Here is a 24,587-nt window from a genome sequence, read left to right on the forward strand (position 1 = left end):
CCTCCATGAAAAGACCATTCCAGTTACTCAGGAGAAGCATGGCATTTTTTCTGTTGGTGAGGCCTGAGAAAAAGGTCTCCTATGGGGCACACAGAGGGGACCTTGTGTGCTGTGGCGGGCGAGTGAGGTCTTCAACCTTGGTCCCCCCATCCCTGCAGTACATGGCGGTTTCCCAGCGGTCTTAGTGGCAGATACATGCTATCAAACAATCCTTCACAGAACCTACATGAGCGAACTAGGGTGAAGCAGAGCTGCCCTGTGCAAAGAGGACAGGGCTCAGAGCTCTTTGCTTTCCCCTCCTGCGGTGACCTATCAAGCCACCTCGGCATGAAAACCCCTGTGATATTTAGCTTTGTACGGGCTCTTCTTATATTTAAGCCGAGGATGATGTCAAAGTGCAGTTCCATAAAAGTGATTCTGTGAGGTGCCTGTGGAAAGAGAAATTATAAACTCAAATTCTTTAGCCTTGGTTATTAAATAAAATAATTAAATAAAATGAAATGAAATGAAATTAAAATAGTAAACTATAGGTCTCAATGGTTCTTAGGTCAAATACTTGCAATTTTCAGTAAGATAGGGGAGAAGGGTTAGAAAATATTTGTATTCTAGTGACATCGTGATCCCAGAGACCAAAAGGAACTTTAAGGGGTAAAAGATCATATTTAAATTTACACAAGTTCTGTCACTCATGTCCCCTAGTAAAACATCAAGAAACTTCCTGATAAAACTTCTTTAATATGAAGTTCTCCCTGGGATATTCAGTCTGTGTTAAATGCACAGTTCTAGAATGTAACTTCCTACCTACGAACACAAAAAATGTTATAGTCATTGAATCTGTGGCACTCGTCTGTTGTAAGAAATGGAATGTGTTCTTTGAGGATGTGAATAAACTCTTACTGTCTCATATTAGTTAGACCCATCATTATATAAATTGAGTGGGCACTTCTGTTATAAAAGGAAAAAGAAAAAGAAAGGAAGGAAGGAAAAACAGGCCCTGGGTGTGGTGTTTTCCTTGCTGGTCATCCAAGTAAAATAAAAATGGTGGTACCAGGAGATCTGAAACACAGACATAAGGAGCAGCCTGGATTCTTTCATAGTTCAATGTATTATATATTATGGTCCAAGTTTACAGCTGTTTGATGACCTGGTTTGATCCAGTGTACAGATTAGAATATTTAGAGAACAGAGTGGACTGACTAGCTTTCGGACAGAGCCCTACAGGTTTTATTTCTTGCAACTGAATTTTTAATAAGAGTTAGGCATATATGTATAGCTGATACACTGTTATAAAGCAGAAACTAACACACCATTGTAAAGCAATTATACTCCAATAAAGATGTTAAAAAAAAAAGAGTTGGGCAACTGAGATTTCCAGGTTAGGAACCTCTCTGGTAGGAACTGGGAGAAATAGAAACTTTTGCTAACAAAGGGTAGATGCATATGTTTGACAGTGAACCCTCTGGAAGGTAGAATTGATATATGGCAGTTCAGGTGCTTAACCAGGACTTGCACCTACATGGATGGTGGGCCAGGAGAGGACGGTGGGCAGCGATGGTGCAGGATGAGGTTACAGCAGGAGTGACTGGAGGGCAGAGCCAGGTAGCAGTCATGGCTTTGCATCAGTCAGGGGGTGCAGATCCAGACCCTCAAGATGTTTACCAGCAGATAGCCAAGCTTAGTAGCTGTGAAAGCTGGCCTTTTGGGGCAGGAGTGCGTGACCTGACGGAATTGCCCAGGGCAAAGGCAAACCATAGCTCTAGAAAGCCGAGATCAAGGCAAACATGTAGGCACAAGACAAAAGCCAAGACCTGGTAACTGAAACTGAGGTATAAGTTCAAGTCTTCTGGGAGAATGCATAATTGAAGGCTCTACCATTCATTCATTCATTCATTCACTCACCCATTCAGAACTGGAGTACAGTGAGGGCAGAGCCAGAGGAATGTCCCGGTGAACCATGAGAGGCTGGGCAGATGCTCAGACACTGACTTAATGGCCTCGTTCTGTCCGGTATGACAACCACTAGCCATGTGTGGCTATTTAATTTTTTTTTTTTTTTCCCAGAGAAGGATTTATTAGTTGCAGCAAGGAAGAAGAACACTGGGGATCTTTCCCAAAGCAATGTCTCTGGGGCTATTTAATTTTAAACTTAAATTAAATTAAGAATCAGTTGTTGTCACACTAGTCACACTTTAAGTGCTCTAGAGCCACATGTGGCTCGTGGCTACCGTATAGGACAACACAGAGAAATTTCCATCGTCAAACAAAGTTCTAGTGAATATGGCTGATATAGACCCTAAAGCCTTGCTGGTCAAAGTCAGGTCCGCAGACCAGCAATGTCAGTGTCATCTGGGAGATGTTCAAAATGCAGGCTCTGGGACTTCCCTGGTGGCACAGTGGTTAAGAACCCGCCTGCCAATGCAGGGGGCATGGGTTTGATCCCTGATCCGGGAAGATCCCATGTGCTGCGGAGCAACTAAGCCCGTGTGCCACAACTACTGAGACTATGCTCTAGAGCAATTAAGCCTGCGAGCTACAACTACTGAGCCCGCACGCCTGGAGCCCGTGCTCCGCAACAAGAGAAGCCACGGCAATGAGAAGCCCGCTTACCGCGAGGAAGAGTAGACCCTGCTCACCACAACTAGAGAAAGCCCGCGTGCAGCAATGAAGACCCAATGCAGCCAAAAAGAAAAATAATTAATTAATTAATTTTTTAAAAATGCAGGCTCCAAAACTCTTCCCCCACTTCCCCTGAATCATAATCCAAATTTTAACAAGATCTGGGTGATTCACATTTACATTCAAGTTTGAAAGACTTTGACCTAGAGTTTGCAGATTCCTTCCAGCCAGGAACAGGGTTCTGCAGAGCTGAGCAGGCAGTTGAGGGGTACAGGACTGTGGGGATGGGAAATTAGGGCAGAGATTCAAGTCATCAAACCAGGGTGCCCAGAGAATTCCCCAGTGGTCCAGTGGTTAGGATGCTGCACTTTCACTGCTGAGGACATGGGTTCAATCCCTGGTCAGGGAACTAAGTTGCTGCAATCTGCGTGGTGCAGCCAAAAAAAAAAAAAAAAACCCAAAACAAAGAAAACCCAAAAAATCCAGGGTGCCCAGAGGTGATGGCTGCCTTCCCCGACCCTTGCTCGCAGGTGTTTGCCCACTTCAGCCATTCTTTGGGGTCTGAGGAAGGCATATGGTTTCCCAGCGAATCATCTAATCATGGAAACTTAGTTTCCTACTGCCCACCCTGGATGGCAGTCTCTTTTACCGTCATCCCGGTACATAATGTCCCAGCAGCTCTTGCAACAAACATCGTTGTGGTGTGACGTAATTGTTCACGACTGTAGTTCAGAAAGTTCTGCTGAAGTTAGCCTTCTTGTCCCTTCCTCCCATTTGTCCTGGTTCTACCTCCAGAAACACATCAAGTTTATTCCTGCTTTGCACTGTGTGCAAATACTTGAACCCGGTTTTCCTGTGCCACCAGGTTCCTCTCCAGGCTAAGAGACCTCTCTACCTCGGATGTCTTCCTTGGAAGCTTTCGTTCTGGCTCTCCCCCCTTACATCCTGCAGGCATTTCCATTAGGGAAGGGGAATGGGGTGGATGTAGCTGAGGGCTGCAGAGTCTGGCCTGTCATTTAAGGGACTGGGAACCCCTGCCCACCACCGGCTGCCAACAGGATCTCGCTGTCATCCTCCATTCTAGATCACGAGGAGCAAGAACTCCTTACCATTAGATGTTGGGAACCCCTGCTCTTGGGGGCTTATATCTGGTCTGTCATCCCTGACATAGGGTGGGGACAGTGGAATGGTGACCTAGCCTGCCCCCTTGCTAGGATAACACACTTCCCTTTACCCACCCTTTCTGGTGTTCAGACCCATCATATGTGCCTTGAGGCTGGAGATTATATCGTTCCATTTTGGGGGTGCCCCTTTCATTATAGCTGGAGGAGAAGGGCTAGGTCACTCTCATTTGGACAGCAGTACACCTATTGGAGTTTTACATACCTTCATACCAGCTTTAAACTGTGCTTTTTCATCGTGTGATGGGCTGATAGCTGTGACGTTCTACTTCATGGCAGGGTGTTGGATTCTGTTAGACATCATGTCTGCACGTCGGGTACCAGTTGCTCTGTACACTTGAGTCGTATTTTATGGAAGGTGTAAAAGACTTGCAAAGAGCTCTGTTTTTCAGGCCTCCACCAAGGGTATGGTCAGTTTCTGCAGTGTAGAGCGTGCTCTCAGCCCTGCGGTGGAGACGACAGAAGGGTGTGATGTGGTCCCACCCAGGAAACTTGGCAGTCTGATTTGAGAGGCAGGGTGCATTTCTGTTCAAATCCCATGGCTAAAATAAAGTTATATAAGATATCATAGTAGAAATTTCTTAAAAGCCTACCCTGAAGTCTTTACCTTTTTTTTTTTTTTTAATTAGAAAGACAATGAGCAAGCTTCAAACATCGACTCTTCCTACCTGGAGTCTCTTTTTCTATCCTGTCCCAGAGGAATTGTGCCATTTCAGGCGGGTTCACAAAACTACGAGCTGAGTTTCCAAGGTAAGTCTTTGTGTTTGGCAGTGGTGCCTGTCGCCGGAATCCGGCCTGTGGTGTCCGCGTGGGAGTGGGAATGGAGTAGCCTGGCGTGCTGCGCGCAGGACCAGGGTTCTTTTTAGCAAGGCAGGCAGTTCAGTGGGTGGGAGCCAGTGGCGGTCAGAAGACCTGTCCTCTGGAGCCTCGGCTCTGACGCAGAGTAGCTGGAGACGGCACCGAGCGCCCTGTAAAATGGGGGCATTGGATTACGTGGTCTCTGGGGGTACTTCCGGCTCTGCCATTTTTTTTTTTTTTTTTTTTTAAGAGAGTGGTTGCTTGAGGATAAACAGCTAGTTTTTTTTTTTTAATTAATTAATTAATTAATTAATGGCTGTGTTGGGTCTTCGTTTCTGTGTGAGGGCTTTCTCTAGTTGTGGCAAGCGGGGGCCACTCTTCATCGCGGTGTGCGGGCCTCTCACTATCGCGGCCTCTCTTGTTGTGGAGCACAGGCTCCAGACGCGCAGGCTCAGTAGTTGTGGCTCACGGGCTCAGCTGTTCCGCAGCATGTGGGATCTTCCCAGACCAGGGCTCGAACCCGTGTCCCCTGCATTGGCAGGCAGACTCTCAACCACTGCGCCACCAGGGAAGCCCCCGGCTCTGCCATTCTTAATTTCTGATTCTAGGTGGGCTGCTTCCCAGACTGAGGCAGAATTTTCAGGTGCTGATGACTGCAGTAGAGACCTTGGGCCTGTGGGTGCCTTCTGAATTTTATTTTATTTTATTCATTTATTTGTTTATTTTTAAATTTATTTATTTTATTGTATTTATTTTTGGCTGTGTTGGGTCTCCGTTGCTGCACGCGAGCTTTCTCTAGTTGCGGCGAGCGGGGGCTACACTTCGTTGCGGTGCGCGGGCTTCTCATTGCGGTGGCTTCTCTTGTTGCGGAGCACGGGCCCTAGGCGCGCGGGCTTCAGTAGTTGTGGCACACGGACTCACTTGGGATCTTCGTGGACCAGGGCTCGAACCCGTGTCCCCTGCACTGGCAGGCGGATTCTTAACCACTGTGCCACCAGGGAAGACCCCCTTCTGAATTTTAGAACCTTGCTGTTCCTTTTAGGCTTCATCATCTAGGTCAATGGTTTTATCCATCACCTTTTCTAAAGACTTTGCCTTCCACCATGTTTATTTGAGCCTTCATAGAAAGATTTTCTGGTTACCTTCTACCCGTCTGTCTGTTGTGTTTAGTAAGCAACCAGGGCAGAAACTACTATCCCTCTGAATGTACTGTCCCATCGGCTGCATCCATGGGACACCCCCTGCGTGTGGTCAGATACTTGCCTTTTCAGGACCCAGCCCTGTAGGTGCTTTGAAAGAGGTAAAGGAGATTTTGTCAGGTCCTTGACATTCCCAGGTGGTACCTGAGATTTGGGTCCTGTAGCAATTATGGTGTGTTAAGTCATATAGCTTTGAAGGGCCATTATACCAACTTCTGTGGAAAGCAACCTGGCAATACATATCAAGAGATATTAAAATACGCTTGCTTTTTTATTCTCTCAGGAATCTTTCTAAGGAAATAATTCACAAGGAAAAAATAAGCTATAGGCATAAAGGTCTCTGTTAAAGCCTTACTTATAGTACTAAAGTAGAGGAATAGCCTGTGTACCAGTAGGGTAGTGACTGAACACATTAAGGTATTAAATTTCAGTGGAGTATTGGGTGGTTGTTAAAAATTATGATTATGAAAACTGTGCAGTAAAAGCAAAATTTGATATTGTTAAATGAAGAAGACAGACCCCCAAGTTTGTATTTCTGTACTTTTCGGTTTTTATGTTCTATTTAAAACAGAAATGAATTTTTAAAACTTTAACGTGCACGATAAGTGCAGCAATGTATGCATGTGGACCAAGACTAGAAGGCAATAGAGAAAAATAAAAATCTCTTCTGGGGCTTCCCTGGTGGCGCAGTGGTTGAAAGTCTGCCTGCTAATGCGGGGGACACGGGTTCGAGCCCTGGTCTGGGAGGATCCTACATGCCGCGGAGCAGCTGGGCCCATGAGCCACAGCTGCTGAGCTTGCGCGTCTGGAGCCTGTGCTCCGCAACAAGAGAGGCCGCGAGAGTGAGAGGTCCACGCACCGCGATGAAGAGCGGCCCCCGCTTGCCACAACTAGAGAAAGCCCTCGCACAGAAACGAAGACCCAACACATCAAAAAAAAAAAAAAAAAAACAAAAAACTCCTCTGTTGGGGTCAAATTCAAAATGGGCTTAAATTAAAAAAATTTTTCTTCGTGGTATTCCCTGTGGTGAAAGGTGGTGGAGAGATGAGAACCAATATACCTTGTTCCTGAATCTGGAGCAATTTTAGCCCCATAATTTTGTTCACTTGGTTCATAGAAACCAGTTCAGAGAAGTTGGCAATGTTCCAGACTATTTTCTTTCTATTTCTTATTTGCTCTTATTCATTAAACTAGTATTAGAGTGTCAGCTGTGTGCTAGGCCCTGTTCTGGATGCTGGCAAACCAGGCAACTTCAGAAAATAATTACAGCTACGGGGAAAGTGAAGCAATGTGATGAAGCAGAAAGAGAATGGAGGAATCATGGGAGGGAGCCTGCTTTTATCGGAGGAGGAAACTTTGGAAGGGAGGGGGCAGCCCATGCACATGGGAAGGAGGTGTGTAAGAGATGAGAGCAGACGTTGAACCTTAAATATTTTATGAGCTGGAAACCTTGAGAAGGTTCTGAGCAGAGCTGTGGCATGATCTGATTTGCTCTTTCTGTCGTTGTGTGTTTGTTTTGTTGATGTTGATGTAAAACTATACTGAGGCATAATTGCTGCAATAAGATGCATCCATTTTAAGTGTGCAGTTGGATGAGTGCTGACAAGTACGTGCAAATACTATTCTAATCAAGATCTAGAATGCTCCCATCAATCCAAAAAGTTTCCTCATGCCTCTTTGCAATCGGTCTCTCCTCTGCAACCAATTTACTTTGTGTCACTATAGATTAGTTTTATCTGTTCTAGAATTCCATATACATAGAACCTTGTAGTGTGTACTCTGCATATGGCTGACTTCTCTCACTCAGAATACTGTTTTTCACTCATCTATGTTGTTGCATATAGAGTAGTCCTTCCCTTTTCATTGCTGAGTAATATTCCATTGTAAGGATATACCATGGGGCTTCCCTGGTGGCGCAGTGGTTAAGAATCCGCCTGCCAATGCAGGGGACACAGGTTCGAGCCCTGGTCCGGGAAGATCCCACATGCCGTGGAGCAACTAAACCCCTGCGCCACAACTACTGAAGCCTGTGTGCCTAGAGTCTGTGCTCTACAACAAAAGAAGCCACCGCAATGAGAAGCCCACGTACCGCAACCAAGAGTAGCCCCTGCTCACCACAACTAGAGAAAGCCCTCGCTCAGCAACAAAGACCCAACACAGCCAAAAATAAATAAATAAATAAAATTTTTTAAAAAATGGATATACCATGGTTTGTTTAGTCATTAAGCTGTTGATGGGTATTTGGGTTGTTTTCACTTTTTGGTTATTGTAATAATGCTACTAGGAACATTCACACGCAAGTTCTCGTGTGGATGTAGCTTTTCATTTCTCTTGGGTAAATACTAAAGAGTGGGATTGTTGGATTGCATAGGCAGTGCATGTTTAACTTTATAAGAAACTACCAAATTGTTTTCTAAAGTGGTTGCACCATTTTATACTTTCACTAGCAATGTACGATGATTTACTTTTTAAAGAACTCATGCTGGCTGCAGCTTAGACTTAGGTGTACAACATGCATGAATTGAAAATGACATTTCACATTTGAGGTAGGAAAAAACTTCTAAGATATAGCTACCACATTCCAACCCATAATCATTGATGCCTGTCATGGGTGACGTCTTGTAATCTGGCTGCCCTAGCTCTCTTTACCACCTGACTTTGATTTAAAGATTAGATTAATTCAGGAATGCTCATTTACCTCTTTGTTTTCTGGGTCTTATACTAAGGGCAGTGAAGAATACAAGTTTTTATCATGAGTAATTTCCATCCAAAAGGATTTTCTCGATTTGTACACGTACAGTTGAGTCATGAATATTTGCTGTGTTACTAGCCTCTGAAAAATAACAATAAATCATTTCCTAGGACTGATTCTTGATTTATGTTTTCTTTTTTCTGTCTAAAGGGATGATTCAGACAAACACAGCTTCCAAGACCCAAAAGGATATCGTCAGAAGGCCGACATTTGTGTCTTACTGGGATGTGGAGCAGGTGAAGCGCGGACAAGAGTGAGTGTCTTGGACGCTGCTTGCTGGCACACATTTGACGTGTTCACACACTGATCTTATTGAGTCACTCCTGAATCTGGACCCTGTTTTCTGAAATGTTCTTGCTCACATAACACTGCAATTTCCTTTTGCTTTAACAGTGAGTGAGGTACTTGCTACGCGGTACGGCGTGACTGAAAGAATTCTAGAGCAGGAAGTCTGTCTTTCCCTCCAATTCCCGGGGGACTTTGGGCAGCTCTCTTACTCTGGGAGCAGCTTCTTCAGCTGTGAACGGCTGGTTGTTCCTAGGAAAGAATCAAATGTACAATTAACTGAGTTTTTGTTTTGCTGTGGCTTCTTCTGGGTATCTCTAGTCTTGTTGAGTGGATTTATAGGGGGTGGGAGGCCGAGAAAGAAATGGAGAGAAAAAAGGGATGTGGTAGCTGCCTGAGTAAAGGCTTTGGGGAAAGATAAAGTTGATGAAAGGGGATTTGAAAAGGAAGTTTTGCTGTGGGGCTTCAGGGTGACCCCTCTGTCTGCTCATGAAACTCAGTCAAACCTACATTGCTCAGGAACATTTTTGGAGTTGGATTTTTTTTCCCTGGGTGATGAGTGATTATGTAAAACAGACGTCAAGGCCGGTGTGAAGTCGGTGTTCTAATTAGGTCCTTTTGGTTGTAAGAATGAAGGTATTCCATGGAAACGGGAAGTTACTAAAGGGATAAACGTGGTGTAGTAGGGAAAACAACGTTTTACAAGAAGCCAAGGCTGGGGAGCTGAGCTCTCTGCGGGCCTTAGGACCGGGAGTTGGGTCCAGTGCTGCTTTAGGACCTGAGCAGCCTGAGGTCACAGATCTTTGCCTGTGACCAGGTTAACGGCCGGACTCTGGAGCTACATGTCTAGGCTCAGATTCTGCCTGCTGCTTATTAGTTGTGTGGATTTGGACAAACTAATCACTCTGCATCCCCCCATCTGTAACATGGGCTTGATCCTAGTACATTTGTCAAGTAACTCTTAGCTGCTTTTCTTCTTATTCTTATTCCCCTGCTAAGAGACTCAGCAACCTTATCTGTATCTATGTGCATATCTGTCTTTATATCTCCTAAGACTTTTCTCTGGCTAATGCTTGACAATTTTAACCTCATTATTCCAATCTTTATATCCCTTCAGCTGTACCTTCTGCCGCTACTACCCAATTTTCTCTGAATTTCTTAATTCAAACTCCCAAGAATTAGAATCGGATCAGCCTAGCCAGCTAAGGTTCCCTCCAGTTCTTTTAACATTCAAATGGATAAAGTAAAAATATCGCAGCGTTGAGAGGCGTCGAGTACACTCCCACCTGTCTCCCCTAGCATAATCTTCCACCTCTTCCGTCCCCTCCACAAATATCAGCTCCTCAAAGCTCTTGAGATATTCTGTATGATGAATGGTACATAGTGATACTAAACAGTCAGCTAAGTGAGTGAGTGAATAAAATGAATTGAGAAAACTGTTCGTGGGCGGTTGTGGAGAGAACCAGCTTGAATCCTGCTGTCATGAGCCCAGAGGGGACACACTGCTTTAGGACAGACTAAGGGCTGTGAGTATTATTCTGAACAGCCCGAAGAGAAATGAACTATAGCGTTGTTGATGAGCTCCTTACAACGTATCAATTGAATTTGTTCTGCACTATACTGGTATAGTATGGAAATTGGAGCTTAAAATATAAATTGCGGCCAATTTCTTTCATTCCAAAAGAATCTTCATTTTACAGAAGGGGGTCTTTAAAGAGTTTTTTTCCTTAAAGCATTTTTAAAAATTTAATTTTCTCATTATGGAAAATTTCAAACTTAAAATTGTACAATAAACCCCTATGTATTGTACATGTTAGTAGAGAACACCCACGTGTATGGTTACTCTGAAATACAGTTCATCCAGGAAAGGCAGGATTCTTTTCCCTATACCCCTATTTTAGTGTTTATCACTTGACAAAGAAGCTGTAAGACAAACTTACTTAATGCTAACACATTAGGACCTTTGAAGGTTAAGCAGAAATGTAAAAAAGAGTCAAGGCTTCTACATTTTAAATCAATGGGAAAATAACAATTTACCAAATTATGAATGATTACCACCTTTTTTAAAAGCATGATTACTGATATGTGTGTACCAGGAATATGCAGGGATGTAGTCCAAAGGAGATACAAAGGGGAAGTTTTCTGAGGAACCTCACCTTAGTTGAAGTTAAGCACAGAAAGTGATTTGGGCACATGAAACAGGGAGCCAGGTGAATTTCTTTCTCTGGCTTGTTTGCAGCCATCAGCAGGTGAGGACCCAACCAGAGCCTTTCATCTCGATATTTCTTCCTCAACGGAACACGTGCGTCTCATCCTCGAATGGCTATGAGGTACTTGGTTTTTACTTTTTAGTGGGTGAATTGTTTAAAGATGGGACAAAGTACTTTGCTATAAATGTGTGTATTTGAATGAATGAATGAGTGAAGGAGTGAGTGAATCGCTTCTGCAAAACCCTTGAATCAAGATTCAAAGGCTGACATCTAAATGGTGATTGTGTCATGTGCCACTTTCCCAGAGAACAAGTCTACAGGGCACGTCACTGTTTCCAGAGTCCAGGCACACATGATCTCCTTGGGATAGATCCTCACAACAAACTTGTAAAATAGATATTCGATTCCCTACCTTACAGACGAGAAAACTGGAACTCACAGTAAGAGCGACTTGTCATTAGTCGGAGTTAAAAAGCAAGTTTCTGTGGGAGCTGAGGTGTGCCTTACCTCATCACCTCGCCTGGTTGGGGCGAGACTCTTCCTGGATCATTTAGCCTCCACATCAGACTCCAGCTTTGGGTGCAGGCAGCTCTGCTTGGGCTCCTTGGGTACCTCCAATGCCTCTGCCCCTGCACTGGCTTTAGGCAGGGAACTCACCAGGTCATTGGACTAAGTCACACACCTGGGGATGGGGTGGGGACGCTCCGTTTGCCTTCAGGCATAATGCTCTGTTAGCCTGAAGTCAGCCTGAACAGACGGGCTTCATGCCGTCTAGTTCATCACTGGAATGAACTGTCAGATGTGGAAACCCTAAGCCAGCTTACCCCATCTGCTGTCAGAGGCCTGGCAAGGATACTCCATGACACAGGGAGCCACACATATGGACGTATCATGCCTTAAATGTTTCCTGTTTCACACGCATATATTTAAAAATTTTTTTTAGTTGTTTGAGATCAATAATGACTCTCTGGAATATGCCAAAGTGAGTGAGCGTTTTAAAGCTTCCATGAAAAATTTCAAGATTGAAAGGATAAGGAAGATCCGGAACGCAAAGCTCTTGAAGGCTTTTGAAAGGTTGGTGGCCACATTATCAGGTTTCTTGACATAAAGTTTGAAAGGATTAGTGAAGATCTATCTTTTAAGATTTATATTCACTGGTTCATTTTAGTAGTCAACAGTTTCTTCAGTCTCTAGTTGTGTTTTCATTGTGTCCACTCAAGCTTCTCTCTTTCAGCTTTAGCTTTACAATTAAATGCTTTCATGTGTCTATCATTTAAAAGTTTTCATATATTTATTTTTTACAGCCGTTGCCTTAATGTTAGTAGCTCCATTCTGAAAGCTAGCAGAATAAAATTTTAAGATGATTAGACTTTAGTTGGGATTAATGTTATTAACTGGATTGGATGAGGAATGTTCCTGGTACTAAGTCTCACATTTCCTCTATTAGGAAGAAAAAGGAGATGAAGAGAGACGAGCAAATCCTATTTTGTGCAATGAGACGCACCCATGTAGAGTCTATCTGTGCGAATAATTTTGACTGGGTCTTACATGGAATTCGTGACACCAAATATGGAAAAGGTTTGTATGGGATAGAGAAGCCGAACTAGTAGAACCATCACTCAGGCTCTACACATGCTCCTATTATGAGGTATATGTAATTATTTTGTATTAACCACGACATCCAGGCTTTTACAGTCATGTACAGAAAATAAGCTCATGTTAACCTGAAATGTCCAAATTAGAGTGGGAAATTGCCGTGGGACTTGATTACTGCACCTTAGCCCTGCTTCCCTCCTGTCTTTTGTGTTTTGCGGGAAGGGCAGGGCCAGGAAACCAAGGCATCTCATACATCTTGCAAGGTACTCCCCCTTGTTGATGACTTTGTCTACCATTGCTATTCAGTTCCAGCCATGGCTCTTCCTGACCTATGCACATCCTATTGCCACTGCTAGGTTCTAATCAAAGATGGGAGATGAGGCCTCTCCCATCTCAGGCCACACTGGTGGTTACACAAAATCTTTTCAGTGCTTTCTTTTTGTTCCTAAATTCCTTCATGCAACTCAAAAACCAAAAGCCCAAAACCCAACCAAACAAAAACCAAGGAATCACTCATCTTTTTTCTTTCTTTAAAAAAATTTTTTTTGGCTGCGTTGGGTCTTCGTTGCTGCGCGCGGGCTTTCTCTAGTTGCAGCGAGCGGGGGCTACTCTTTGTTGTGGTGCGTGGGCTTCTCATGGCGGTGGCTTCTCTTGTTACGGAGCACGGGCTCTAGGCGCGCGGGCTTCAGTGGTGGCAGCATGTGGGCTCAGTAGTTGTGGCTCGCAGGCCTACTTGCTCCGCGGCATGTGGGATCTTCCTGGACCAGGGATCGAACCCGTGTCGCCTGCACTGGCAGGCAGATTCTTAACCATTGCGCCACCAGGCAAGTCCAAGAATCACTCATCTTAAGGGAACAAGTAATAGTTTATCACATTTTCAAAGGGGGCTCAACTCATATACCTAAGATTAAATTCAATGCCCCCCCCCCAAAAAAAAGCAAGAAGCCAATCAGTCAGTGAACAAATATTTTTGAGTGCCTTCTATGTGCTACATGCTGGGGACACAGTGGCGAACAAGTTAGACATGCTCTCACCCCCCACCCCACCATTATTTCACATAATTTAATGATTGCAAATGTTCAGCTGCTGTAGATGAAAAGAACAGGCCCTGTGGACACCTGATCTGGTTGGAGAGGTATTCCTAAGAACAGGTGGGGTTCACCAGCCTCAAAGAGTCAGGAATAATTGGTCCAAGACATGGCCACGCAATAGACTTGACCCCAGGGCATGGGAAGCTAATGAAGGGTTTTAAGCTGGGGAATGACTAGATGAGCATTTCTTAAGTTTCTTAAGTTTAAACACATCACTAAAACCTACCGAGAAATGTTTGGAGAAAGCGGAGTAAACATCTTGAGTGAAATATAACATGTGTGACATTTAAACCCATCAGTTTCTCATGAGTCTCTTATGTCAGAAGTCAAACAAATATTTCTCCTACAAAATGGAAATATGGTATATATATATATATATATATATATATATACATGTTCCCAGGTCTTGGCCATAACTGGCTCTGATAGTGACATTCTTGGATGCTTAGTCTGTTTCTCTTCTTTTATGAACAGAAGAGTGCTGAAACGCTCTGAAATGTATTTGGATGGCTTGACAGTGTTACTCACTGGCTGTCATTCTTCCTTTAATTTGGTGAAAGGGGAGAGTTGTTCATGGCCAAGTATACACCTTTGTGTAGCATGGACGCAAGAGGCGAGGATGGCGCCTGCAGTTCTCACGGATGTGCAGGGCATTCCTCAAGGAACTTTTCCCCATGCCACCCTCCCTTGTGAAGGTCAGGGAGGGATCCTGTTCCTTGGCCTGTCTCCTGTTACATGGAATTAGGAAGTGTTTTTGTTCTGTTTGTGTTTATTTTTAATGTTGGCTTTCCAGTCCTGTCTCCCATGATGCTGTTAATACGGTCTAGATAGACTGGTATGAACCACTGGGTCCATAATCTTAAAAAAATCAGGCAGTTATCTTAAAAGAGGCCAAGGGGCAGATCTCAAAGAGATGGCTACTCTCTGAGGGGAAAAAAAAGAACCCCTGTTGCACGCGTGAAACCCCTCTGGATAGGCTGTTGTCTGTGTAATTTATACATGACTATGTGTAAGAGGTGGTAAGACATGCCTGGAAGGATAGAAGGGCTCTGGGTTACATCTTGATAAACTGGAGTTGGAAACCAGGCATGTAACAGGACATAGAGGAGAAGAGTGGAAGGCAGGTGAGTAAGTGAGTTCCTAGAGGCTGGAAGGTGGCCCAGAACTGATCAGACTGGATTGAGGAGAAGAACTGCAGCAGTTAGGTGAAAGCCACCCACCTTAACAGCAGAGGAGATTATAAAAACTCAGATTTGGATAAAAAGCAGAAGCAAAGTGAAATTAGAAAAAGAAGCACTTGTTTGGGGGGCAGCTAAGCAAGGAAGGACCTGTCCTGGTACCAGCTGGATTCAAGACACTAGAAGGGACATGTATAAGGTCAGGGAACATGTTTAGGATCCAGGGTGCAGGATTCTGCAACCCAGGTACCTCAAGATGCCAAATGGTTAGAAAGAAGGAAACAAAAATGTCAAGATAATCTGAGTGTCTATGTAGAAAACTCCAAAGAGTCTCCAGGGCATTGGAATGTTGGTGTTCTACCAGGGAGTGTGACACACGCATTCCTCTGCTGCTGGACTCCCCTGTCATCTCTGACTTTTAGCCACTGACCACCCTCTGGGCCCAGACCCAAGGTCCCTGAAAGACTGAGTCAGAGCCAAGTTGGCCCTTTTTGACTCTCAACCGAGAGAGGGTTCCTTCTCCTGGTCTTATTCAGAGTTCTTTCTAGTTAACAAAGTCTGCCATTTTTTGCAATGTATTTCTAGATCCTATTTTGGTAATCAGAAGCTGACCATAATTCTTTCTCCTTATATACTCCTTCCAAGATTCTAATTCTCTTTGAGGCAAAGTATGTGTCTGGCTAAATGAAGGATAGTTGTGTATAAAGAATCGGAGGGAAAAAAGCATAATATTTTTGACAGTATTATCCCATTACATCAGTTATACTGAATGCATGAAAAAATGAATCAAAGTAGACTCTAGAAAATCAGCACATTGTGAAGTCTAAGTGTGATCTCTAGGACAAACAAAAGCTAGCTAGGCAAAAAAAAAAAAAAGTCGAGAGAAGAGTGTTTACGAAGACGAGAGAGTGACAAAGGCCAGGGAGGCTGTGGACAGCACAGCACAGCACACCTAAGGTGTGGTGAGAGTGACGAAAGATGAGGTTGTGGCTGTAGGTTGGGGTCAGATCCTGAAAGACCTTGCAAGCCATGCTAAAGGGATGATGGATTTTATCCTGAGGACAACTGCAAACCACCAATGGCTTTAGGAAAGAAATGACATGTCTCTGGCTACAGTGTGAAGAGAGGATGGGCAGGACCAGGATTGCAGGTGGCGAGAACAATTAGGAGGTTGTCTCAGGAGTCCCGGCCAGCAATGAGGGTGGCCTACAACCATGCAATGGCAGGAGTGGGGAAGAGGATGTTGGGTTTCAAAGGATCTGTTCTTTGAAAGGGGTATTTGCAACAAGACGGAGTCCAGGTCTTAGGAGAGTGGGCTAAAAGGTTGAGTCTTTGGTTTGGATCATTTAAGCATATGTAGACTCCAGATTATATAAGCATGATTTAAAAACAACCGATGCTGTGCTCGCTTCAGCAGCACATATAGTAAAATTGGATCGATACAGAGAAGATGAGCATGGCGCCTGCTCAAGGATGACACGCAAATTCGTGAAGCGTTCCATAAAAAAAGAAAAGAAAAAAAAAAGGAGAAAAAAAAAAAACTGATGCTTTCTTTTAAAATCAGTTATTTAGGGTGATGGTTACTCTTTTCTCAATGGAGAATGATAAAAATATCCTCCAAAGATCTATAATGCCTGTATAAAGAGTCATTCTTCATTCAGTTGTCATTGATAAACAAAAATAATCATATTAGCGCTCAGACTTTCTTAGAAGATAGAAAATATTTAATTGAACAACTGTAAAAAAAACCTCAGTGCCATTAAGACATATGTACAGCTACCCCTGAATGTCGAAAATATGTTTTATGGTTAATTCCAATTGCTTTAAGTCAAATCTGTTTTTACCAGTAATTCCATACTATTTACTTTACACCTTTTACATGCATAACTGGAATTCACTTATCTGTAAACGTTAGCCTTCTGGAATGTCACTCAGGGTCTGAAAGAGTGAACAACTGTATAAGTAGCCCATGTTGTCATAAAATTCCTGTACCAAAGATCATGTATGTTTATCCTTGGGAGCTCCTCAGAATCCATTTAGTCTTATGCCTTTAGTCTTTTTTTCTCAGCCCAGCAAGTGTGTGGAGTGGGAATAAAGACATACTAGAGGCAGGCAGCAAGAAGAAAGTTAATAGCTTTTAAGTGGAGAAGGAGGAAAAATGATCTGCAAGGCACAAACAATTTTTTTTTTCTCATGATGGAGTCATTAGTATAGGAGAACACAGCTCTATCCACCTTAGTAACTCAACAGGGCATCCCTCTGTTATAACACTATATGTCAGAATTAATATCTGCATCTGAGGTATTAGTAAAATAAAGGGTAAAATGAGTTTGTTCTATTTTTTGAAAATCAGAGAGGTGTGTATGCTTTAGAAAGATTTCATTCCAAAACAGCTTGAATCGTTTAGAAGTTCTAGAAATTGACATACGAGGAATTGCTCTTTGTAGACACTTAAGAAATGAAGTATGACTGTCCTGTGATGAAAAGAGATGGGTAGTGCATACAAAATATGTAGTGGGGGTCCATCACAGTGAGAAATAATACAAACAAAGAGGGCATAGCCTCTATTCCTAGTTTGCTTGCGGAGGCTATAACAGAGCAGTACAGAATGCAGCTGAAGGAGCGTCTTTGGCACAGAGAGGAGTGGGTGGCACAAGAGAAATATGGTGGGTTGACTTTTGTTTGTATCCCTGGTCATTTTCCAAATACCTATTGGCTCACTTCATAAGACTGTAAAAAGATCTTGAGGGACCTACTAGTTCTTGAATTTAAGCTTGTTTTGGTCACACATCAGTAAGAAAAAGACAGTACAACAGGGAAAAAAAAAAGATGAAAAAGCAGTTCAGAGAAAAAAAAGATGAAAAAGCAGTTCATATATTGGCATATATGAAATATGCCAATAAGCATATGAAAAGATGCTCAATAATACTAGTATTCAGAAAATGCATATTAAAATCAGATCTTTTTGCCCAGTGTTATTGACAAAAATTAAAAGGATAGATAATATCCAGTGTTGGCAAGGATGTGGAGAAACATGATTTTATTATTGGTGGTAACATTTTTAGATCACTTGTAGAGGGCAATTTGTGATATCAAACTTTAATATGCTCGTATCCTATGACTCAGCCACTATAGTTTTGCAGTCTGTTCTACAGAAATATTTATATGCGTTCTCAAAGGTATATTTACTAGGATATTTTAGCATTTATTTAGAAGTGTTACTGGTAATAGACAAAAAAAAGTGAAACCAACCTACATTTTCATCAGTTAATTTCAGGAGTAATTAAATTAAATTATGATGCATTCTTACAGTGGAATCCTATACAGCCATTAAAAAGAATGAGTTGGGGTTAGATGTACTGACATAGCAAGATTTCTTGGACCAAAGTGGGAAAAAAAGTTGTAGAACAGTTCATATAGCATGATCCCATTTAGGAACAAATAAACATAAAACTTATCAGAGTTTATGTACATATATGTATGTAAATACATAGAAACAAGTGTGAGAGTATTCCCACCAGGCCATTAACTGTGTTTGGGAAGGAGAGTGGGACTGTAAATGGTAGGGCAGTATAGCCAGACTTTTATTTTTTAATTCTAAATATAGCTGAACATCATTTACCCAGAATGGCCTGTATCTGACTTATTCAGGATAAGCAATATTTCTGGAATTCAGACATCTTAATTATGAAAAAAAAATCAATAATAACACCAAGCAAAATAAAAGAAAAATGTATTAAACATGTGTCATCGTAAATACAGCAAATTCATTTTACTTATTAATTTTTGCATAGAAGATCAGAATTTGCAATATATACTCCTTTCCTTTAAAGGGCAGAAAAACATTGGGCAATAGTAAAAATAAAAACAGGAAATTTTAATTTGTCAGGAAATGGCTGTTGGTCTTCTGAGTTTGGAAACATCAGTGATTATCAGAGGTTGTTTTAGAATTGAGGACGATGGATCAACTGTCTGACGAGCTCTGCCAGGGTCAATTGTTTGCTCGTGCTACATCTCGTCTCCCTTTCCCGTTTTCCAGAACCTTCCCATAGTAGTAAATGACTTTTCCTCCTTAGAACGTACACAATATAAAATGGCCTCTGTTGGAATATCTTTGGTTTATCAGTTACAATTCAACTTGCCTTGCATGAATTGGGCCTCTGTGATATCAGCAGTTACTCATTGTATCCGTTGGCTTAACACCATACCTGTGAATCCTGCAGGGTAGCAAATGTTTCTGTTATTTCAGTAGGGTTATACACTCTATTCAAGTTTACTTGCATAATGAACTTTTTTTTTTTTTTAAGTACAAAGGAAAGTTATAAGTCTCAGTAAGGTATTGCTGACATATGCTTGGTCAATGCCTATCATGTGATTATGTGTAAATAATCTTATAAGCTATATACCTTCTTTTATAATAATTCTTAAGCTTTTTCTTTTTCTGATTGTTTCTAGGAAATTACTTCACAAAAGATGCCATCAATTCCCATAAAAATTGCCTGTGTGATCCCAAAAACATCGTTATGTTTGTAGCCCGAGTCCTGGTTGGAGATTTTATTGAAGGACATATGGCTTACGTGAGCCCTCCTCTGCAGTATGACAGCTGTGTGGATACAAGGTTGAATCCCTCTGTTTTTGTCATCTTTCAGAAAGATCAGATTTACCCAGAATATGTGATTGAATATACTGAAACGGACAAAGCCTGCGTGATTAGTTAGAAATGATGGTTACAGCGTCATAAAGGATGCCATAACCATTCTGTTCACTTATAGAACCAGACTGCCCCAGATAATAGTTAAACTTACATTTCCTCTCCTATAAATGCCTTTGATCAGTGGTTCCCAAACTTTACTGCACATTTGAATCATCTGGGAAGCTCTAAAAAATTCCACTGTCCAGATTTCACCCCACTCCAACTAAATCACTGTTTCTGGGGATGAGAGCCAGGAAGAGGATTGAAATGTGTCATAAAGTTTGGGAATCACTGCCTTAGATGTAACTGGTAAAGACTCACTTCTAAAACTTATGTAATTGCAGCAAACTTTCTCTCCCAACTACTCTTTTAGTTTATTGCATGACATGGTTTCGTTTTGGTTAAATTGAAAGAAAATTAATTTGGGAAATTTGAGAGAAATCTAAAAATGCCTATTGAAATAAGGACATAAGACAGTACAAGCAAATCTTGGATGGAAGATTGTGAAAAGTTGGGGGAAAATTCTTAGGGATACACTGGGGGAAAAAATGTAAGGGCAATTTAAATGCTAGCACAGACATAACTGCAGTACTATACCTTTTCTTTGTGGTGAAACTGATTTGGGGGCATGCATTTCTTTATCTCTACGTTTATTTAGGGCACTCCATCCAGGTTGACTTTTTCTGAAATTCAATTAAAAAAGCTGCTAAGTGGGGCTCAGAGAGAAGCAACCAACTGGAGTTAACTGCCCATTTGGGCTCTATGAAATTATGGCAAAGTAGACGTTTATATTCTAACTAATATGATTACAGAGAAGGCTTTTTTCAGGTCAGACTTTCATGAAGTGTTGGTTGGTATTTTGGGGGGACTGAGTTGCAGTAACCAGATTCACACAAGCACGACTGAGAAATCTGAGTGCTGTTGTAGTCATTCGCTGTGGCAGTTGAGGCTCATCAAGAAATTAGGAGCAGGACCATCTGCTGAAGGATGGGCCCCTAAGGAGGTGAGATGAGTTTCCTAGTGAGACAGAATCAGAACGAAGAGAACAATGCCCCAAACAAGGCTCGCACCTGCTAGGGGCTTCTTTTTCTAAATATGACGGATTGTGTAGAATTGCAGCACAATCAGTTTTTAGAGCAGCTGAGGTGCCTGGACCAAGAGTTCACTTTCTTATTATGAATCAGCGTTTTCCTTCCAGTTTTCCTTTTCAACATTGCATACGAGTCGCCAACATTTCCTGTTATAGTTCCTTCCAGCAGGTATGTTATAAAAATTAATTAGCATTAGAGTTGATTTTATATTAGATTTTAGATCAGTGCAGAGATCTCTACAGCTCCTTGGCTTTAAAGGGCTCCAACAGTAACAAATGTATAAGATATGTTTTAGGGTAGGGTTATTTTTCGAGACGCTTGCTGAAAGTATTTTCATTCACTTATTTTTTTCATGGTAGCTTCTGTTTTGGAGTTTTCACTTCCTGATCTTGACCCTCACATTGTAGAGGTGCTGTTTATCGAACTCTATCCGACTGCCCATTGGACATCTCTAGTTGGATCTTTCACAGGCATCTCTAATTCAGCATGTCCAAAATGGAGCTCTCCATCTGCCTCTCTCAAACAAATCAGTTTTTCCCCCCAGAAAAACATCTGCTCAAGCAGAAATCCAGAAGTCATCCTTTCTTTCCCTCCCCCTGCACATCTAAGCAGTTCCCATGTTTTCCTTTTTAAATATCTCTTTGTCGCCTTTTAAATTGTTCTTTGCTTAGCAGCAAGAATTTAAAATTTTTTACTTTCAAAACACAAATCTGATCATGCCTTTAGAATAAAGTTCAAAATCATCATCATGCCTCCACATGCTCTCTCCCTTCCCTGTCCTCTCATTTATTTTCTTTCACGGTCACCCTGGCTTTCTTTCAGTTCTTCGGTGCCCCTTTTAACCTAGCTCGGTGGTTCTCACCCAGCACTCTTGCCTTTTTTTTTTTTTTTTTTAATGACAATTACTTTGTAACATCCTCTTCATTATCTTCAAAAATGCAATTCAGTGGTAATATACTCTACCTATACACAATTTTAGAAGGAAATTAAAAATTAAATAAAATTAATATCAACATAAAAGGGAATGAAAGGTACATAACTTGGGCACGACTATACTACAAGACCTCATTAAGTAGTCAGACGTTTACATCTACTTATAAAGAATAAATTTGAACTTAAAAGAAGGTAGGAGATCAGAAGCTATTCTGCATAAGAAGTATGGGAAAATAAAAAAGCAGGGATACGAGTGGACATTGGAATAAAAACTAGTGATACAGTAACTTATCTGCATATGATAATACTTATTTCTATAAGAGAAAGAACGAAACCACCTTAACTGAAATGAAGATACTATGCAAGGAAATCTAGGGACTTCCCTGGTGGTCCAGTGGTTAGGACTCCGTGCTTCCAATGCAGGGGGCAGTAGTTCGATCTCTGGTTTGGGAGCTAAGATCCCACATGCTGTGTGGTGCAGCCAAAAAAATTAAAAAATTAAAAATTAAAAAAAAATAAAAAATAAAATAAACTTAAAAAAAAGAGAAAATCTACAGATTGTCGAAATGGAGAAAATGAGGAAATAACTATATTCTTGCAGGCGAGCTGTAGGTCATACACGAATGTCTAGTGAGACATTCAAAATTCGTATAGCATGCAGAGTAATTACTTATTGTGAGGAGTTGTCCAATGTATTGCAATATATTCAGCATACTTGGCTCTCACATACTAAATGCCAGTAGCGCCCTCTCCCCCACTGCCATTACGGTGGCAACCACAAACCCTATCAGATCTATTCACCTTTTTCAGAGCAGACAGTTTGTAACATCCCCTTTGCTGTCCTGAGATGATGATTCAGATACTACAATCTACATGAATTTCTTAAGAAATCAATTTACTGCCCTAACTATTATAATGGAGAAACAGAAGGAAAGAAGTTTGTAATAAAGATAAAGTGAATATCAATGTGTAAATGCTCCAGCATGACCACGCTATACGACATCATGAAATAGATATCTACTTCTACTTATAGTGAATAGGTTTGGATTTAAGAGTCGATCAGAGGCTATTTCCTGTAAAGAAGTACAGGAGAATGAAAGATTATTGGTATGGGTGACACCAGAATGAAAACCAGTATTAGGGTAAGTCATAACAGACTATATACCTTCTCTGTATGTGGTAAGGGAAAGAGCGAAATTACGTTAATTGAAATAAGGATAATAGGACAAGACAAATTACAGACTGTCTAAGAGGAAAAGAGGAATTATATTCTCTCAGGCGAGCTGTAGGTCCTACATAAATGTCCAGCAGGACATTAGAAAGTCGTATAGGGTACCGAATAATTCTTTGTGTGGGACTAACCCATACACTGCGGGGCATCTGTTTTCCCTAGCTACATCCACTCAATGCCAGTAAAAGTCCGCAATTATTGTGAAGCCAACAATCCATCAGTTTCCAAAATACCACAGTGAGAACCACTCACTTAGTTAACACCTAGCATCTTTAGATTAGCTTACTAACCTCCATAAGGAGTCCTTCTATAGATTAAACTGGATGCTTGCCTCCCGGATCTCTGGTTTTTAAAACACTTTGCGGCTTGCTTTGTTCATTTTAAGCATCTATCCACCCTGGAGTTGTCTGCTTTCCACATTAGAATGTAAGCTCCATGAGGGCTGAGTCAACCTGTCTTGTTCACTGTGCCACCCCAGATACCTAGCTGACTGCTTGATATGCTGATACATTGGATAAATTTTGTTGAATAAAGTAAGCTCAACTTCTTATAATTCAGTAGTTGTATTTCTTCTTGTTCTTCTCCAAGCTCCATTTGAGATTATCTAATAAAAGGAAATAAATATTAATTTTGGCTCTGCTGCTTGTATTTGCTCTATTTCCAGGTATCTCCAAAAAGATAATCAATTGCAGACACCAGTGTATTCAATGGGGGATAGAGGATGTGTGTTGCCCCTTCCAGCTTCATCATTCCAGGACTCAATGACCAAGGAGCCTTTAGCACACTGCCAGGGGAAGGTGGGGTGGCTGTGAGCAGAAGCCTGCAGTTGGTTGCACATCTTTTGTCTAGGGGCTGAGACAGGGAGACGCTGGAAACTGCTGACACACCTTAGGGGTGGGAACAGGGCCAGGCTGAGGCACAAAAGTTAAAAAAATGTAAATGATCTTCAGCAGAATTGTCCTATCAGTCACTCCTTCAAAACCCCTTCTCCACTCTTTCTTTCTTTTCTTTTTTTTAAATTTACTTATTTATTTATATTTATTTTTGGCTGCGTTGGGTCTTCGTTGCTGCGCACGGGCTTTCTCTAGTTGTGGCGAGCGGGGGCTACTCTTCGTTGCGGTGCGCGGGCTTCTCATTGCGGTGGCTTCTCTTGTTGCGGAGCACGGGCTCTAGGCACGCGGGCTTCAGTAGTTGTGGCTCACGGGCCCAGGAGTGCAGGCTCAGTAGTTGTGGCGCACGGGCTTAGTTGCTCCGCGGCATGTGGGATCCTGCCAGACCAGGGCTCAAACCCGTGTCCCCTGCATTGGCAGGCGGATTCTTAACCACTGCGCCACCAAGGAAGTCCCCACTCATTCATTTTTAATCATAAAGCTTTGGATGGAGAGAGAAAACCTTTATACGGCAACATAGATATGATTAAAGTGAAGGTAAAATTTGCCATTTGATACGGACTTCAATGTAAATAAAACAATGTATAGCCAACCCATTGCTGTCAAAAACACCTAAATTCAAATATACAAAGTGGCATCAAACCAAGCATGAGCAGATGTTTGAGTTTTTCCACTTATTTGTTCCATTTGTTTATTTACTTTGCCGTAGCAGGCTCTCAATTTTTCAGAAATGTTTTGATGTTGCTACTCCCCAAGGTTCTGTCCTCCCATCTCTGTTCTTCACTTTATTTGTGCTGAGTGACCTCATTAACTCTCACAGCTCCAAGTACTAGTACTCTGATG

The 24,587-nt window shown here is 42.0% G+C and overlaps 1 protein-coding gene and 1 non-coding gene across 2 annotated transcripts in view; both read left to right on the forward strand.

Annotated features, from left to right (window-relative positions):
- The window catches only part of ZC3HAV1 (zinc finger CCCH-type containing, antiviral 1), a 61,446-nt gene extending 37,939 nt beyond the window's left edge, over nt 1-23,507 (forward strand). The window contains exons 8-13 of the mRNA XM_036863610.1: nt 4,427-4,547; nt 8,697-8,799; nt 11,071-11,161; nt 11,985-12,115; nt 12,489-12,619; nt 19,362-23,507. Of these exons, the coding sequence (XP_036719505.1) occupies nt 4,427-4,547; nt 8,697-8,799; nt 11,071-11,161; nt 11,985-12,115; nt 12,489-12,619; nt 19,362-19,624 (840 nt within the window). The 3' untranslated portion in view covers nt 19,625-23,507. The remainder of the gene's footprint in view (nt 1-4,426; nt 4,548-8,696; nt 8,800-11,070; nt 11,162-11,984; nt 12,116-12,488; nt 12,620-19,361) is intronic.
- Nucleotides 16,308-16,414, forward strand: LOC118901417. The gene has a single exon (XR_005021389.1). It is a non-coding gene; the product is annotated as a U6 spliceosomal RNA (small nuclear RNA).
- Nucleotides 23,508-24,587: the final 1,080 nt, after the last annotated feature.

This window comes from Balaenoptera musculus, chromosome 9, assembly GCF_009873245.2.
Source record: "Balaenoptera musculus isolate JJ_BM4_2016_0621 chromosome 9, mBalMus1.pri.v3, whole genome shotgun sequence".
In the NCBI taxonomy this organism is placed as follows: domain Eukaryota; kingdom Metazoa; phylum Chordata; class Mammalia; order Artiodactyla; family Balaenopteridae; genus Balaenoptera; species Balaenoptera musculus.